General features: G+C 38.1%; 1 protein-coding gene across 5 annotated transcripts in view; it reads right to left on the reverse strand.

Moving 5' to 3' along the window:
• Positions 1-220: 220 nt before the first annotated feature.
• Positions 221-15,903, reverse strand: part of LOC134842882 (uncharacterized) — a 33,570-nt gene continuing 17,887 nt past the window's right edge. For 3 of the 5 annotated variants that reach the window (XM_063859389.1, XM_063859390.1, XM_063859388.1), the window contains exons 2-14: positions 15,510-15,798; positions 14,512-15,361; positions 10,326-11,093; positions 9,692-10,004; positions 9,219-9,383; positions 7,323-7,672; positions 6,810-6,955; positions 5,805-5,924; positions 5,304-5,529; positions 4,278-4,701; positions 3,761-4,047; positions 2,266-2,339; positions 221-1,710 (exon numbers count right to left, since the gene is read on the reverse strand). In XM_063859389.1, coding sequence (XP_063715459.1) covers positions 586-1,710; positions 2,266-2,339; positions 3,761-4,047; positions 4,278-4,701; positions 5,304-5,529; positions 5,805-5,924; positions 6,810-6,955; positions 7,323-7,672; positions 9,219-9,383; positions 9,692-10,004; positions 10,326-11,093; positions 14,512-15,361; positions 15,510-15,798 — 5,137 coding nt within the window. In that variant the 3' untranslated portion in view covers positions 221-585. Of the gene's footprint in view, positions 1,711-2,265; positions 2,340-3,140; positions 3,310-3,760; positions 4,048-4,277; positions 4,702-5,303; positions 5,530-5,804; positions 5,925-6,809; positions 6,956-7,322; positions 7,673-9,218; positions 9,384-9,691; positions 10,005-10,325; positions 11,094-13,178; positions 13,854-14,511; positions 15,362-15,509; positions 15,799-15,903 lie in introns of those variants that run through there. The other 2 variants (XR_010162563.1, XM_063859391.1) reach the window with 2 other exon arrangements.

The raw sequence follows: 15,903 nt of genomic DNA on the forward strand, positions 1-15,903 counted from the left end.
AAGTAACTTTCTGCCGTACTGAACAGCACAATAGGTCATTTATTCAAAGTGAAGCAGTTACATATAATACTCTGCCTGTTTTTGTGCGCAATTTGAACAGCTACAAGAAATTCAAACGAGCTCTTAAGACGTACTTATTCTGCCAAGCAATTTGATCATACGGTCCACCTTTGCAATAAGACTGAGTGGCAAAACCTACATCATCATCATCATAAAAAAATCGACTTAACATTAAATTAAAATCTTCGTGCACAATAACAGCACCGTAAGAGTGTACAAAATTATAATGAGATTGTCAGAATTAGAAAGTGAGTCTCGCGCAATGAGACAACCAATTTAGCTCAAACATTATAAAAATAAATTTATTTAGTTTACTGCCACTATCGACTGCCTTCTCACTGCTTCAATAAATTTTATCAATTGGTCCGTGTCGAATTCCAATGGTCGCAATTTCAACAATTAAATAGACAATAACTAATTCTAACTTAACATGAACAATTAAAGTTATAAATAATCAAAATAATCTATTTATCTACAGTTTTCTCAGCGAGGTGCTTCGTGGAGTTCGTCCATAATTTATTTCAGCTAATTCATTTTGGAGTGATTCTCGTATATAAGCGAGTTAAGATACTGCCTTTGCGCGCTCTGAAGGAAGTCCAAGTCGCTAGCACGTCTTTTGTTCATCATCTCCTGAGTTGGTGTCTCCCAGCCCCCCTCGCCGTTTCCCCCCTCTTCCCACCCATCCGGTATTAATGGACTGAAAGTCGATAATTGGACATGCATCACAGGTCGTTCGTTTCTGATCTCGAACGAACTCTCCAAATCATTTTGGTGGCTAAGATGTTCATTCATCTGTTTAGGTTCTCGTGTGTAGTTTCTTGATGCAGTTGGAGTTCTTGATGAATTCGGGGGAATCACATCACGAATCGTGTATTTCCTCTGAAGAGTTAATGGTTGCGGACCAACGGATTCCGAAGAATGAATAGAGTTGCGGCGTCGGGAGAAAAAGGGACTTGCTACTTTATTACATACTGCGCGGGTAAAACTGGAACTCTGCTTGACCTTATTATTCATTTCGAAAGAAACATTAGCCGAACTGCCCGAAAAAACTTTCCCTGCATTTGCTGACAAATCTCTATTGCTCATGTCAACTTCAGTTTTGTTAGAATTAGGTGATTTCTTAGTTCCGTTCTTTTTCAGCAGACCACTTAATGGCATCGACCGTGACCTTGAGTGACCTGAAGATGACGATGGAGTAGGCGAGGACAGCGAAAGAGATTGAACCAGAAGTGAGAGGGGACTGGCTTTTGTATTTTTCCTAGCGCCCGGTCTCCTTCCACCCAATGAAGGCGAGTAGCTAAGGGTACTCGATCGGGACCCAGGAACCCCTTCACTGCGTATGTTTCCAGACATAGTCTTACATGTCATTGGTATTTGAAGACTTGCAGTCAACTCATTTGATAAATTTGGAACATCATTATCACCAGGAGCGTATTGACGAATACTGTCATCCCAAGTGGTGAGATAATCGGTACGGGTTACAGCTAGGCTGATAGAACTGTGTTGGATATTTGGATAACGAGGGGGCTGGAGGAAGTCATCTTGTTCGATTAGGACGAATGGGTCGCTCGATGAAGTGGAAGAGGAGACGCTGGCTGTATCAAGCAAAGTTGGTTCTAGTTGTAGTGGTTGTTGTAGTGAGGATGTAATCTGTAATAAATACATTTAAATTAGGCACACATGATTTCATACAAGTCCACGCGGCCAAAAGAGTGTCTTAGGTTAGGAAAAAAACGGAGGCGTATAAAACAGGGGCGGATCTACGATTTTCTCGAGTGGGCGGATTTTCAAAAAAACTTCGAAAATTTTGTCGACCTTCTTTTTAGATCGACCAAATTGATTTTCTGAGCTCTCTCAAAGCAAAATTTAAAAATTTTGAAAAAAAACGGCCAAAAAAGCCGTTTTTACGCACTTTTTGGAAAATTTTTACCAAAAAATCGCGTTTTTCCGGCGCGCGCTCCCCCTCAAATTTAGTCTATATTGGCTCCATAGGCGCCTTAAGAAAAATTTTAGGGTCCGTCACCAAAAATGGATATCTCAAAATACTACAAAGGTGGGACCCTTTGGGTCGGCAGGGGGTCGAATCCCTGTAGGGGGGGGGGGGGGGTCCGCCCTCCTAAATCCACCCCTGGTACAAAAGCATGCCCTGTTAGCGAAAATGTCTGGATCAGGTTAACATTCTGTACTATAGGTATAGCTACTCACAGGTGAATTGAATTGAGAGTGATCTCGTGGTAACTGTCTATTCTTGCCCAGCTGATAAGGCTCCTCCTCGTCCACTAAAACATCGACAACACTCAATCTCAAACTGCAAACTTCATCATAATCGCCAATCATTATACTAAAGTGCACACTGAACCGTGCAAAAATGGACCCCATGAGCGATCATCTTAAGAGATCAGAAAATATAAGACAAGACAAAAGATAACAATTACAGAACAGGTAGTTGGTAATAATATAAACCACTGAAAACTCTTCTTGCCATCGCTACCTACTTAACTAATGTCCACCTTTGTTAAGTAAGCCCAATGGTCGAGCAAAGCATACTGAAAAATGTCTCCTCTATTTTAAACGCCTCGTTGTAAAATAGGTGCACCAAATATAAATAGCTAAAACTACGCGCTTTGACTTTAGAGTAACTCGTGTCACTCTTCGGGAACCTTCAGTTTGCTTTAGCTTCAGAACCACCAAAAGCTAAGCAAAAAAAGGCTTGAAAAGGTTATCAAAACTCATGATCGAATTAATTCAACGTCATGCAACAACTAGTCAAGATTGATATCCTCAAAAATTCAATGAAGATGTCCGAACTAGCATACGAGAAGTTAGTTTTCACAAAGAAAATAGGAACAAGTCAACAACATGCAATCAATTGAGTTAAAAAAAACAGACTATCCTAAATTTGCGTTTAAATTAGGTATCTTTTCCTTCATTATTACATCTCTATTTCACATCTAAAAACTACTGTTTAAGTCCGTAGTAATAAAGTGTTAGTACAAGTACAGTTGTAGTACAGTTTAGTTTACTAATGAAACTATAAAAACTAAGCAGGACAACAGACGAACACTACTCTTCTAAATTACCTTCATCGTCTGTCTAAGGATCTTTTCGGTTTACTCTCAACTGACCAACTAGCCATCTACTGACCGTGTATTGTACACACTTATTATAGCACATACAGTTCAGTTGAGTTAGAGGCTAGTTAGTAGTTGGAGAACTGTCTGGAGTAAGAATGAGGACCTGCCATCCTCCCTGAAAAGAGAAACTCAGTCGCTGAAAATGCCAAATGCAAAACACTCATAATGCAAATGGCAGATTGATAGAAAATCCACCTCCAGATATCAATATATAATTTAAAGCAATTTTCATACATTTTAGAGGCTAAAACAATATTTTTTATGTCAATATTTTGAATGAAACAGGATTCGATTTCGATCAATTTACCAATATAATTATCAGCTAGTGGTTTTCAAAAGGAGTGAAATGATGAATCCAAATCAGCCCGTGAAACAATTATAAATAAAAACTGGCGGGTAGTTGGCAAGACATCAAGTCTGGCTTATAAAATTAACGATTACCGTATTAAATGACAACTATAGATACTTATTGGGTAAAAAACACTAATTTATTGGGGTGTATAGCATCCATCTGGCCATTACGCAAAGAATTCTAATATTTTGTTCTTCTTAATTGAAAAGCTTACCGTTGTTGTTTTGTCTGTGGTTATAATGATTTCCATTCTGCTTCTGTTGATTTGCAGCCAGTGTTCTACACTGCTGGGAGTAGAAGTTATCTCCACCGTCTCTCGAGTGGTTTGTCAGAATAGCCGAAGGATCTAATAGACTATCGATGCTGTTCGATTTGTTTCTGCTGCTTCTTAGGTCTCTGCTGAACCGTTTCTCATGCCCTCCCCCTCCCCCGTGCAGTCGGGTGAGACTGAGGTCTTTGGTCCTGCCGTGGCTCCCGCTCTCGTTCTGGTGGTAAGCACCCCTAATCAGAGTCAAATACACATCATTAGTAAATTATATTAAGCAGCTCATAAAATTAAACTTTTGCATTGGAGTTTGAATTCAAAGTTTGCATTGGCTATAACACTAGATGCACATAAGGCTATATCAAAAGATGTCAGCAATAACTTCAGCTTTAACGAAACCCTTCTTCTACCACACAATATAAAGTAAATTTCGCAAAAAAGCACAATTCATGAGATGATCATTTACCTGTATGTTAAGGATCCATTCATCGTATCTCCGTCTCCTCCGTAAACAGCACTAGTTGTAGTGTCCAACATGTCCATTCGCCTACTACTACCATCATCTCTATCGCCTGCATTATGCATCTGCCTAGTACCCGTATTGTTCGCCCAAAGTGGAATACTTCTATCTTTACCATCTCTACTGGTCAGCTGCTGTTGCTGCATGAGGTGTTCGAAGTTATCTTGCACTCTCAGCTGGTCCAGGACTGTCATGTCTTTCGTGTGTGCTCTGATGTCGGCTGTGAACCTCAGGAGGTCGTCTTGGTTGGAGCAGATGAAAGTGAATGAGCACTTGCCCTGACACATACTGCCCGTACTGCTGTAGCTTCCCATGCCTGAGTGCACCATGTCTCGACTTGAGAGAGTCAGTCCCCACTGCTGAGGAATTCCTGAAACCACTCCAAGTTAAGTGTGTATTCTCAACTTCCATATCAATACACTTTCAATTTTCAGTCAACTTCGAATAAGATATTTTTCACGAATGAATCTGAAGATTCGCTGAAAAACTTACAAAACTACTGAAAAAATTGATATGTTAAATTTTGCGAAACAAATGTTTCCTGAATGAAATAAAAAATAAACATTCTTCTTCCTTGAGCCCACCAATTAGCGTTCAAAAACGGCTGGCAAATATTGAGTTTAAGTTTGATGCAGTAATAGACACTCCAACTCATTTTCCAATCATTGGTTCGTATATTGGTGCTGTGGCGCATCGGTAGTGATGGTGCATAGCAATCATATGATTGCGGGTTCAAATTTCACGTGCGCTGCAATTTACAAGGTGCGCTTTTGTAAGAGAGCCATAGCTTAGTTGACCTCAAATAATTAACCTCCGGGTTAGGATTCTGGCTGGTTAGCTAAAAAAATATATTGAAGAAAATTCAAAATTTTTAACTCTCATTCATAAAGAAACGTCTTAGAGAATCAATTGTTGTATTACAAAATACTCTCTTTAAGCAATATTACTTCTAGGTGCTATTAAATTCCCTACCGCTCCTATTATTGTGTGCCATTGCTGTAGCCGATACATGAAGTCTAGAACTACTGCTGCTACTAGTCGTGAGGTCGAAAGTGTCCATTTGGAGACTGAGGAGGGGAATGTCGAACTGGTGGGAGAAGTTCTGGGCCAACACAGACAGCAGATCACCCCCTCCTGCCCCGTTAGCATTGCGGGAGGAGCTTGACTTCTTCTTGCCCACGTTCTCTTTTGTCGCTCCCTATAAAAATAAATACGAAAATTATATCAGACCAAACCGGAGGATGGAACTTAACGCCAACTGCCAAAGTTGATTTTCCTACGTGCAATCATGAATAGCTTAAGCTTTCAAATGAGATAATACGAAAAAACTAAATGATAAAATTAAATACGAAAAAACTTATATCAGAGAAAACACGAGGATGAATTTTTACGCTAACTGCCAAAGTTGATTTTCCTACATGCAATCATGAATAGTTAAGCTTTCAAATGTGATAATATTATTGTGGCACTTACCATTAAGAGGTCGTTGAATAAGAACAGGTGCATCTCCACTGACTGTTTTGGGTTCCTGGGGTCCGGGAGGTAGTTGAATGGACACACTGCCACCAAACATCGAAACGGCTCCTCCAGTACCTAAAACAAATCGGTTAACTCAAAGTGTATTCCTGAACGGCGGATGTTTCACAAACCGCCATATCTTAGGCCGAAACTACAGCCAAAATTACATAAGAATTACGTAAATTGCCTCATATTTACGTAACAATTGCATAACAATATTAATTTTCGGCTTGTTGGCATGATAATCTTATTTTCCGTTTGTTGGCTTATCACCTAAACAGATCTCTGGATTCAGGAGCTGAAAATTCTCTTAGCTATAATATAAAAATTAGCACCTGAAAAATGTAATGATAGCTAACAGACAGTGGAAACATGTCAATGAATGCAAGAAAACGAAAAAGATTTACTTTAAAATTATTTTTCAAAAAATATATCACATAAGAACTCTTTGAAGTGCAAGAATATTTTGAGAGTAAAAGTTTTTCATAAAACCAACCAAATTAGAGAAAACTGGAACAATGGGTTCTTTTTAAGTCAGTTGGCAAATCTTAAAATTATTACCCCGTTTCGACTCTAGAAGTAATTTAATTTTTTTTTCGCGCCATTTTCACTTCGCAATAGAAGTGCATAGTTTGTCTTCCCCTCAGTAAACGCGTTTAAATTGAGCTTATAAATGAATGAAAATTCAGTCCTCGAGAAATAACTCAAAAATAACAATACCTAAAAACAAATAAATCGCTTCGTTCAGTAACCTTGAAGAGTCATTATTACATATGTTTTTTATGAATGGACAGCGTTGACCTTCTTCGATATATAACTAAACGAAATACAAAACTGAAGGCTGGACAAAAAAGATAAACCCTTCGATATGAGTTTAAGGTGATGTACATGCTATGAGTTGAATTTTTGATTTTGATGGTACCGTTTAACATCGTATCAAAGAAGCGTAATCAAAAGTACCATGCTGCTGTTGAAGTTCTTCAGGTTCTTGGCGAGAAGGGCAATTGCAGTTGAGTTGTCTTCCGGCTGGGCGAATTTAGTGGCCTTTATGCGCTTATAGATTCCCTCCAAATAACTGTCCTCTAGATGTTTCAGCTCATCTGATTCTGCATAAATTACATTACCTTAGTTAGTCTAAGAAGATTTTCCGCGATGGAGTTTACCAACATACAAACTGTGCAACTCCTTACGGAAAAACGCTGTTGCGCCTCTGCTTATTAAAGTTCTGCATTCGATTTTTTTTTGGGTGAGAGGGCTGGGTAATGTTGCTTTACCCTCAAGCAACCAGCATGGATCATGGTGGGCCTCAAACAGCCAATTTTTGGTTGAAAAGCGCGGAGAAGTTACCACTTTACCAATGCTTCCTAACTAAGTGAGAACAATCCTTTTAGGAAGGTTATGCTAACGATTATTATTTTTCGATAGGTAAGCATTTCAATCAAGACCTCAAAAACCAGCCAGACAAAAACTCACGTCTGCAGCATTTTTTGAAGTCCTTCAGAGACATTGAGTTCTGCACATTCGAATTATGCAAGTCTGTGTTGAGAATCATCACAGCGTAAGCTAAGACATGCGCCGCAGAGGCACCTTTTGCCAATCTCTCCTCGTGACTCAGAGAACTTCCCCCCTCTGTTGTAACTGCAGGACCCCCCAACATTAGGGCTATATGTTCGTTCATAAGGGCATACACGTGACCAAAGTGCACGAGAATTCTGTCTATTTTCTGACTCTCGCCCGGCAGCCGGAAAATGGGAAGGAAGGATCTAAGGGCCTCGTCTATCTGTTTGCCTTCGAAACGCGGTCGGTTCAGCTCTACAAAACTCCTACAACAAATGCAGCAAGTAAACCATATCGCAAGCAATTGAAAACAGTCGTGGAATACAACGGATCAGTATTTGGAGCAAGAAAACTTAATAAATCCACAATACAAAAGTACAGTATGACATAAAACTAATACAGTATTAGATTTATGACATTATCTACTTTATGATAAAACTAACTTTCAGAAAGTTTATACGTAGATTATATTATGTCTAGACTAAATAATCCCTAAATGGATTTTACTATTAGATCGTTTATGCCAGTTAACTGAGCGCAAAATTCGGAATCTGAGAAAATTTGTAAAATTGATTAAGCAGAAAATTGCTCTAAAAAATTAAAAGCAACCAGCAGGTACCGCATCTCCGGTGCTTCAAACAGTTTGAAAAACGTGAAAACTGCTTATAAAATATTAGAAAAAACGAAAGAAATAAAACCGTAATACTAAACGAGGGCATTAGGTTTTTATGAAAAGTTTTTTTTTAAATCATTAAAAATGGAATATCTGGGAAACTAAGATAATTTGAGCAATAAAATTTGGAAAAAAGAGTACCCGAGACCACCCCATTATATGGTTGGGAATTAAAGATTTTGTATTAAAGATTTCCAGCAATAGGGTTGAGAAATTCCAATTTTGTAAACTTCTATATCTCAGGTTTGAACAAATCGTAAAAAAAGTGGTATCTCGGGAACTAAAATATATTGACCAAGCACATTTGAAGGTAAAAACTGCCACCCCTGGGAGTACCGTGACAGCGCCCCACTACTGGGTTGGAAACTTTACATTTGTAAATCTAAGTTTTCTGAAAATATATTAAAAAAACGTCACATGAAAAAAAAAACGTCACATCTCGGAAACTAACCACATTTGAGCAGTTGCATTTGAAAGAAAAACTTGCCAATATCTAGAGTACCCTCAGAGTACCCAAGTACAGCGTCGGGAACTTAACATTTTTTAAAAACGAAGTTTTCTGAAAATGAAAAAAAAACGTAAAACACGCCGTATCTTAAAAACTACAAAAATTTGAGCAGTCACATTTTGAGCCAAGATTTGTAACCCCTGAGAGAACCCTGGCAACACCCAAATACAGGGTTGAGATTTTCATAATTCAAGAAACTTTTCAAATTTGAGTTTTCTGAAAATTTTTGAAAAAAAATCACAAAAATCTTTATCTCGCAAAATGATTGTATCTCGTCAACTAAAAGAATTTGGGTAATCAAAAGTGGAGGCCAAATTTCCAACTCTTGAAGGAACACTGATAACATCCCACTATTGGAACTAATTTGTAACTTGGTGAAATAAACCGAACTTGAAATGGAAAAACGAAAACAAAACTCTTAACCATTGCAATTTACGATATAGCTTAAGCGAGAAAAATCCATCGTTAATCATGCAAAAATACGTTGAAAAAGCTTAAATGGAGAGTTAGAGAATCCCGCATTTAAATATATAATATATAGATAGATTCATTTGACATAATGCACTCAAAACTATCAAGCACATTTTTTTCCATAATTTGAGAGTGGTTAAATCAAAACTACAATACTCACTTTAGTACTTGGCAGTTGAAGGGCTTGTCTGATCCTAGATACTCGCCCACCTGTGTCTTGTTCAGTCCCCTCTTGTAGCAGGCGAACATGTAGGCTATGTCATCCGCACACTCACGCTCCAAGAAGCCCCGCTCAGTCAAGAAACTGATGCCTCTCTTTGGATCCCTGTCAAAATCAGAATGATTCCTTCATTGTAAAATACGGAGGCAACGTAAAAAGATTGACAAAAATTGTGATGGAAAAATCTTACTTCAATTAAACTGATATTTATTTATCTGACACCAGAGTTCATACCCATAAAGATTAGTGAACTAATGAAAAGTTCTTTCAGCATCCTTCCTTCTGTACCACAACCACATTCATTTGTCAATTTTCAAGCAACATCGCTAATTCAGGACAGTTAAAAAAGAATAACAGTTTGGAAAAGTTCGTAAGCACTTCTTCTAGCATAACTTCTAAATCGTGGAACTCACTGGTTGAATAGGAACAGACCGACTCTTATCGTCAGCTCCTGTTGGGCAGTGTACTTGAAGCCCACTTTTTTACAATTGCACAGCTGGGCTAGATTCTCTTCCAGAAAACTCCTCCGCCCCCCTCCTTCTCTGTGTCCCATGCTTCTATCTCTGTAGAGAGGGGGGACTAGTCCTTGGCCAATCGCTGTTTTCCTAAGGGTGTTGCCTCCTCCTCCTCCTCCTCCGTTTAGACTGCCACTGCCGTTGGGGGGATAAAGGGAATGGGAGTTGGATCCGCTGCTCTCACAACTGACCATCGATAATTGGGATCCTCCTAAAAATCAAACAACTAACAATGAAAAATATTCATGCTAGATCTAGTTAGAAGCGGCAAGAAAATTTTGATGAAAACATTTTTTTAGTCCCCGAAGCAAAGAGTAACTTGGATCTACTTTTATTTCAGAGTTCCATTTTCAGAAGCCAGAAGTAGACTTCCTTCAGCCATCGGGCAACTCAATTTAAACATTACTTTTGGATCACAAAATCTAGCATATTTGCGTCAGTTGTAGTTTAATTTTTTTTTCAATCGGGCACAAGACAAAATCGCATAAATATTCCGGATTACAGAATTCGGGAACATCGAACATTTTTTTACCTGCGTTGTTACGATTCAGAACTCTCACTGGCGTGGAAGGTGACTTCCTTGTTAGATACTGACTCCCACCACCATGCGTATCCTCACACGTCGAATAAATATCTCTGCCTGGGTTCACACAAAACTCATTATCTCGCTCAGCAGAATTAATGTCCAGGGTTCTGTCATTGTTGCCGTAACTCAGATTCGTTTGTCTCTGTACTAAAGATGGGGAGAGGCAACCTAAGTTACTGTTGCCTTGATGTTGCTTGTCATGTTGCACACGGTTCGGTACTACATACTGTGCTGGTAAAACAGCTCCTGGTGAGCTATTTGTGTCCCTTGACTGATGTGGTCTGTTTACATTAGAACCATTCGATGCTTCCAAGTTCGTATAGTTCAACTGTTGGTGTGAAATTTGACTTGGTTTCAGATTACTGCTTCTAATATTAACATGATCACTGCTAGAGTTCACAGCAGCACGTGGACTAGGTTGTTGAGAAGAGGTAGTCAATACAGATCTCTGTTGGTTTAGAGCACTGCTATTTATCGTGATGTCATCACATCCAATGGTAATAGTACCATTGCTGCCACTGATATCATTGGTAATACTTCTTTCGTTTCTACGTTTTGTCAGTTCTTGCTGAGTTGAGCGTGAGTTTGACTGGCTGCTAGGATTGCTATGACTATTATTCGCTTCTTTCTCTTGAAGTTGATTTGGTTGGTTTTGGTCTCCAGAGTATAAGAAGTGAGTGTTTGTGTTGTAGTTGGACTCGCAGCATTGCTGATCTAAGCATAAACACTTCATTCAGTTCAGCAACCAAAAAATGAGTTAAAATCGTAACTTTCCCAACTTCGAAAAGAATTTCACTTCAGCAAGGAATTCGATTCCACTGATGCTGAAAAAAAATCTTTTTTGATCCGACCATTGAAAATGGGGAGGAACTTTGTATTCGGGTGTTTTAGTCTTTTGTTTTTCACACAAAATCAGGTACCACAATTAATCAACGGAATATCACGTTTAAGCCCTTTCAGTCGTAATTTGAACATTTAGACTTTCAAAATATAGCCAACTGACAGTTGAAGAGTAATGAACGCAAGGAAACTGAAAAAAAAAACTTGTTTTTTTGGCATAAATTTTCAAATTTTGAACGTCGAAGAAAAAAATAGATGGCCTTAAAGCTCTTTGAATTTGTAGAACAATTTATGATGGACATTTTTTTGTTAAAATTACCCCAATTTGAGAAAACTGGATCAATGGGTAAAACTTTTATTTCGCTGGGAAATCTGATAATTAATTCAATTCTGATAATTAATTCAAAAAGTCAATCACGTTTTTCGTGACCTTTACAATTTTGCTGTTCGATAGTGGAGGCTGCCTTCCTTGTAACAATATAGGGCACTGAACCTAAAAAAAATCACAAGTCAAACCGCGAAAAATCAAAATGGAGCGTGAACAAATTTTAAGACCTTTTCCTAAAAAATTTAGCCAGAGCTATAAAAGAGTACTCACTAAGTTCATTACTACTAAAAACTGTCCCAGTGTCGAGGAAAACTGGTGCAAAAACTTTAAGTTTTAATTCAATTTCGAGCGAGTAAAGCGAGCGAACAGGCTTATTATACAAGGCTAAGCCTTGAAACTTTTATTCAAGACCCGAAAATTTGGTTTTACTCCATTTACTCTCGAAGTTTTTAGCGCCCTTGCGAGAATGTCTGCAAAAAGAAACGAGGAAAACAGATTGCTGTGCAAGTAGCTCAGAATGTTCCGACCATATTCTGAAAATATGCAAAAAGTTTTTTTCATGCATTTTGTTTAAGTTAGTGTTGTTTTTTGTGCATGGTGTGATGAAAAGATATATAGAAAACCTAAAAATTAGGCATATTCTACAGTCACATTAAAAAAGGCATATCGGCAACGTTTTTTCTTCGAAAAATTTCAAAAAAAAACTAAAACAGAACTCTGAAGGGTTTGAGTTTTTTTAAATATTTTATTCTAAAAATGGCACTAAAAAAATTTAAAAAAAATTACTACAAAAAAAAAGTTTCAAGGCTTGCTTTACTCGCTCAAAAAAAACTTAAAAAGTTCTAAGCCAGCTTTCCTCGACACTGGGACAATTTTTGAACGTTTTATTAATGTTCGAATTACGAGTAAAAATAGACAAAAAACCAAAAATTTCAAACCGTTTTTATCTCGATACTGGGATTTTTTTTGGAAGATTTAAATGTCGTTCGAATCAGGAATGAAAGGGCTTCAATATGAAAAATCACTCCACCCATTATGAGGATTATTTTTGATAAATGCTTTTGGTTGAAAAACAAAATAAGCCTGATTGCTCACCTTATTCGCTCGAAATTAGAACGAAAATCAAAAACTTCAACGGGTTTTCTCGAAAGTAAGAAAATTTTTTAATGTCGTTCAAATTATGACTGAAAGGGCTTTTATATGATACATCACTCGACCCATTCCGATGATTATTTGTATACAAAGTTCCTGTTGTTGTTTGTTCCTCGCCATACAAAGTTCTTCTCCAATTTCAATGGTCGGAATAAAAGATTCAGAAAAATTGCCTAATTTCTTCAGGGTTTTCGAGTAATTTTTCACAAAAATGCAGTCCAATTTGCAATTTTCTACTATTTATGTAAAATATGCCTAAAATCTAAGCTTTCGTCCAGATGCTTTCAGCACACCATGCGCAAAAAACGACAAATTAGAAAAAAGTTGTAGTTTTTAAAGAACATGGTCGGAACATTCTGTGCTACTTGCACAGCAAGCGGCTATTCCTGTTAAAAACAAGTTATTGTGAAATGAGAAATCAAAAGCGTTTTCTGACTCCAAAACTTGCGTTTCCTTCCTAGCGCAGCGTTGAGACTCACATTTTCCAATACCAATCTTGGTCTCACTTTCATAAGCATGGTTCTGTTCCATGTCCAGATGAAGCGCCAAATCCAATCCCAGCCTCAGGCCGAACGACAAATCAGTCGTGTCTAACATTTTTTTAAACAACAATGAGCAATACACGACTTAGTATTAACAAACAACGCGAAGCTCAGGAATTTCACTAAGGTCCTGTTCACAACATAGAACCCAAAATGAAGAAAAAGTAGAGCAAATCAAAATAAAATTGAACCAGAACTTCGCTTTATAAGTCTTCAAAATTGATCTCTTCTCAGCTAATACTTCTTCGCTCCAAACAAATAACAATTGTTGGGCTTCTTTTGATAAGTGAATATTCACCAGACAGGTCAAATATGACCAACAAAACAAACAGTGAAGAGTTACTAGTGTTCTAGATGAAACAGAATAAATCCTATCTTAAACGAACGGTTAACTTTATGAGGTAAAAATAGGGTTAAAGCTATAAGCAAACTTCTTACAAGTTTAACGCAGGAAATCAGACTTTAAAGAAAGGTAACTTAGCAATCTCGGAGTCTAAATTAAAAACTAAGATCAGATTTAAAGTACATACGATTTGAATCGAGATTCGAAAATCATTTAAATGATCAAACTTCTGTTACAACGTCAAAACAACAGACTATCAACATATCTCAAGATTTTAGAACCACTTCAGAACTAAAACTATTTTATCGACTACTATTTTTGGAAATTTTTGAACTTGTATACGATAATATTCTAGAATTCTGTAAAGAATACTCCTTTTATAGTAAATAACAAATTTGGTATGTGAAAAGCGAGATATGAAGTATTTTTCAATGAGTTACAGCAGCTTCTCAACTACATTTTAGACCATTAAGTAAACAAATCGAATACCAACAAGTTAAGTCACTTATTTATTGCAAAACGATCTTTATCAGACTTTAAGAAAAATTCTGCTTATAAAACAGGGAAATAGAGTAATGGCCTCCGCTTGTTCGCATTAAGCATAATCTGATTTATCTTGGTGCAATAAACATTTGAAAAGCCTGAAAATCAATAACCTAGAAACATCTAGAGCAATTTCACATTTCGTATGTACGAAAAAAGAAAAGAGTTCTCTTGCGCAAACCAAGAATACATGAACTATACTTCATGTAGTACTTGCAAATGGCTATTTTAGCAGCTAAAAATCTATAACGCTATCAGTGTCGACTCTTTTTGTAAGACAATCGTTATTAACATCCCTAAGTCTTTGCCAGAGTATTTACTTCCAGTGAAATTTCAGATCAAAGGGAAACGAATCGCTCTAATGACGTGATAATGTTTACTCACATGGTGTGGTTGGAGTGGTCTGATTTGAGAGAGTCAATGGCGAAGCGTTGAAACTGGAATTACAGTTCATCTGCTCACTGCACTCATCCGAGCCACTACTCGTATGTTCCGAGTACGTCGAGTTCCGGTGAAACTCCCCACCACCCACAGAGTTACCATTCGCACAGCTACGCGAGTATTCACCAGAGGCCGAGATATAGTCGTCTATGTTTATGTAATTAGTCAGAAGCTGCTCGTTTCCGCTATTCTGAGAAGTGGTCGAATTGGTCGCTGAGTGATTTCCCGACGTGCATTTTGTTTTATCTTCAACAGCGTCAACGTTGAAGGGATTCTTCGCCAGGAGTGCTTCCTCGATTTTCACATTCTCATGCGCGATCTTTTCATTGGTCACAGCCATAACGTCGTGCTCGTAAGTTCTTTCAGCAATTCTGTTTTCCAATTTTGCACCGTAATTGAATATATCTTCTTCGCAGATGTTTGCATCAGTCGGTTTCACTCCTCCGAGGTCTGACAAAAATCTGGTTCCTGAGGAGTGTCTTTGCATAGCCGTCAGTCTTGATTCCGAACTCTTCCTCGGAGGAGCGGGCGGAGGTACTTTGGACGATTGATTCCTCTTAGGTGCTCTGGGAGCAGCAACAATATTAGGATTTCCGTCTGCCTTTCCATAGGATTCCGATTTCATCTGAGGCAACGGACTGCTTAGTAGATCGGCAGACTGTTTGCGTCTCTGCACGTAACACTGCTGGAAGTATGTTTTCAGCCTGTAGTTGCGATATGCCCTCTGAATAACAATGGCCGCCTGATGTGCTCTTTTGAAGTCAGAAGCAGTCAGGCCCAGGGAAATAAGCACCTGTGAATTGGAAAAAAAATCAGGAATTGCTCCATAAAAGATTTTTTAAACCGTTTTTGCTTAAAAACTTTTTTGCTATGTAAATTCTTGTGAATCAAAGAACCTAGTCGAACTATGTTTCAAGTCAGTTCAAATTTCCAAAATATACCCTGTTGCGTGCCACGTGTCTCAACTCCGGTGAGAATTGATACTCGTCTACCACAGCTTTACTTCGTCTAGCTCTATCATTCTCCCTGTCACTAGCACCAGTCGGAATCCCTCCCCTATGATTTGATGTACTGCCAGTCACACTTCTCACATCGGACTGTCCTTCCGGTACCTGGGAGTGTGGTGTAATCTGTGAGTTGTTGAGGAGACTCTGCTGGTATTGTCGTCTGATGTCATGGAAGTTGCGACAGATGAAGTCATCCGAGTTGGGACTGTCAGAATCGCCATAGCTTAAAACAGCAGTTTTAGAAAACTAAATAAACCAGAGGCGAACCATCAAATGATTTTTTTTCGAAGGACAATTATTTTCACTGAAGCTGAATATAGCCATTTGT

The sequence above is a fragment of the Symsagittifera roscoffensis genome, chromosome 3 (genome assembly GCF_963678635.1).
Source record: "Symsagittifera roscoffensis chromosome 3, txSymRosc1.1, whole genome shotgun sequence".
NCBI lineage: Eukaryota > Metazoa > Xenacoelomorpha > Acoela > Convolutidae > Symsagittifera > Symsagittifera roscoffensis.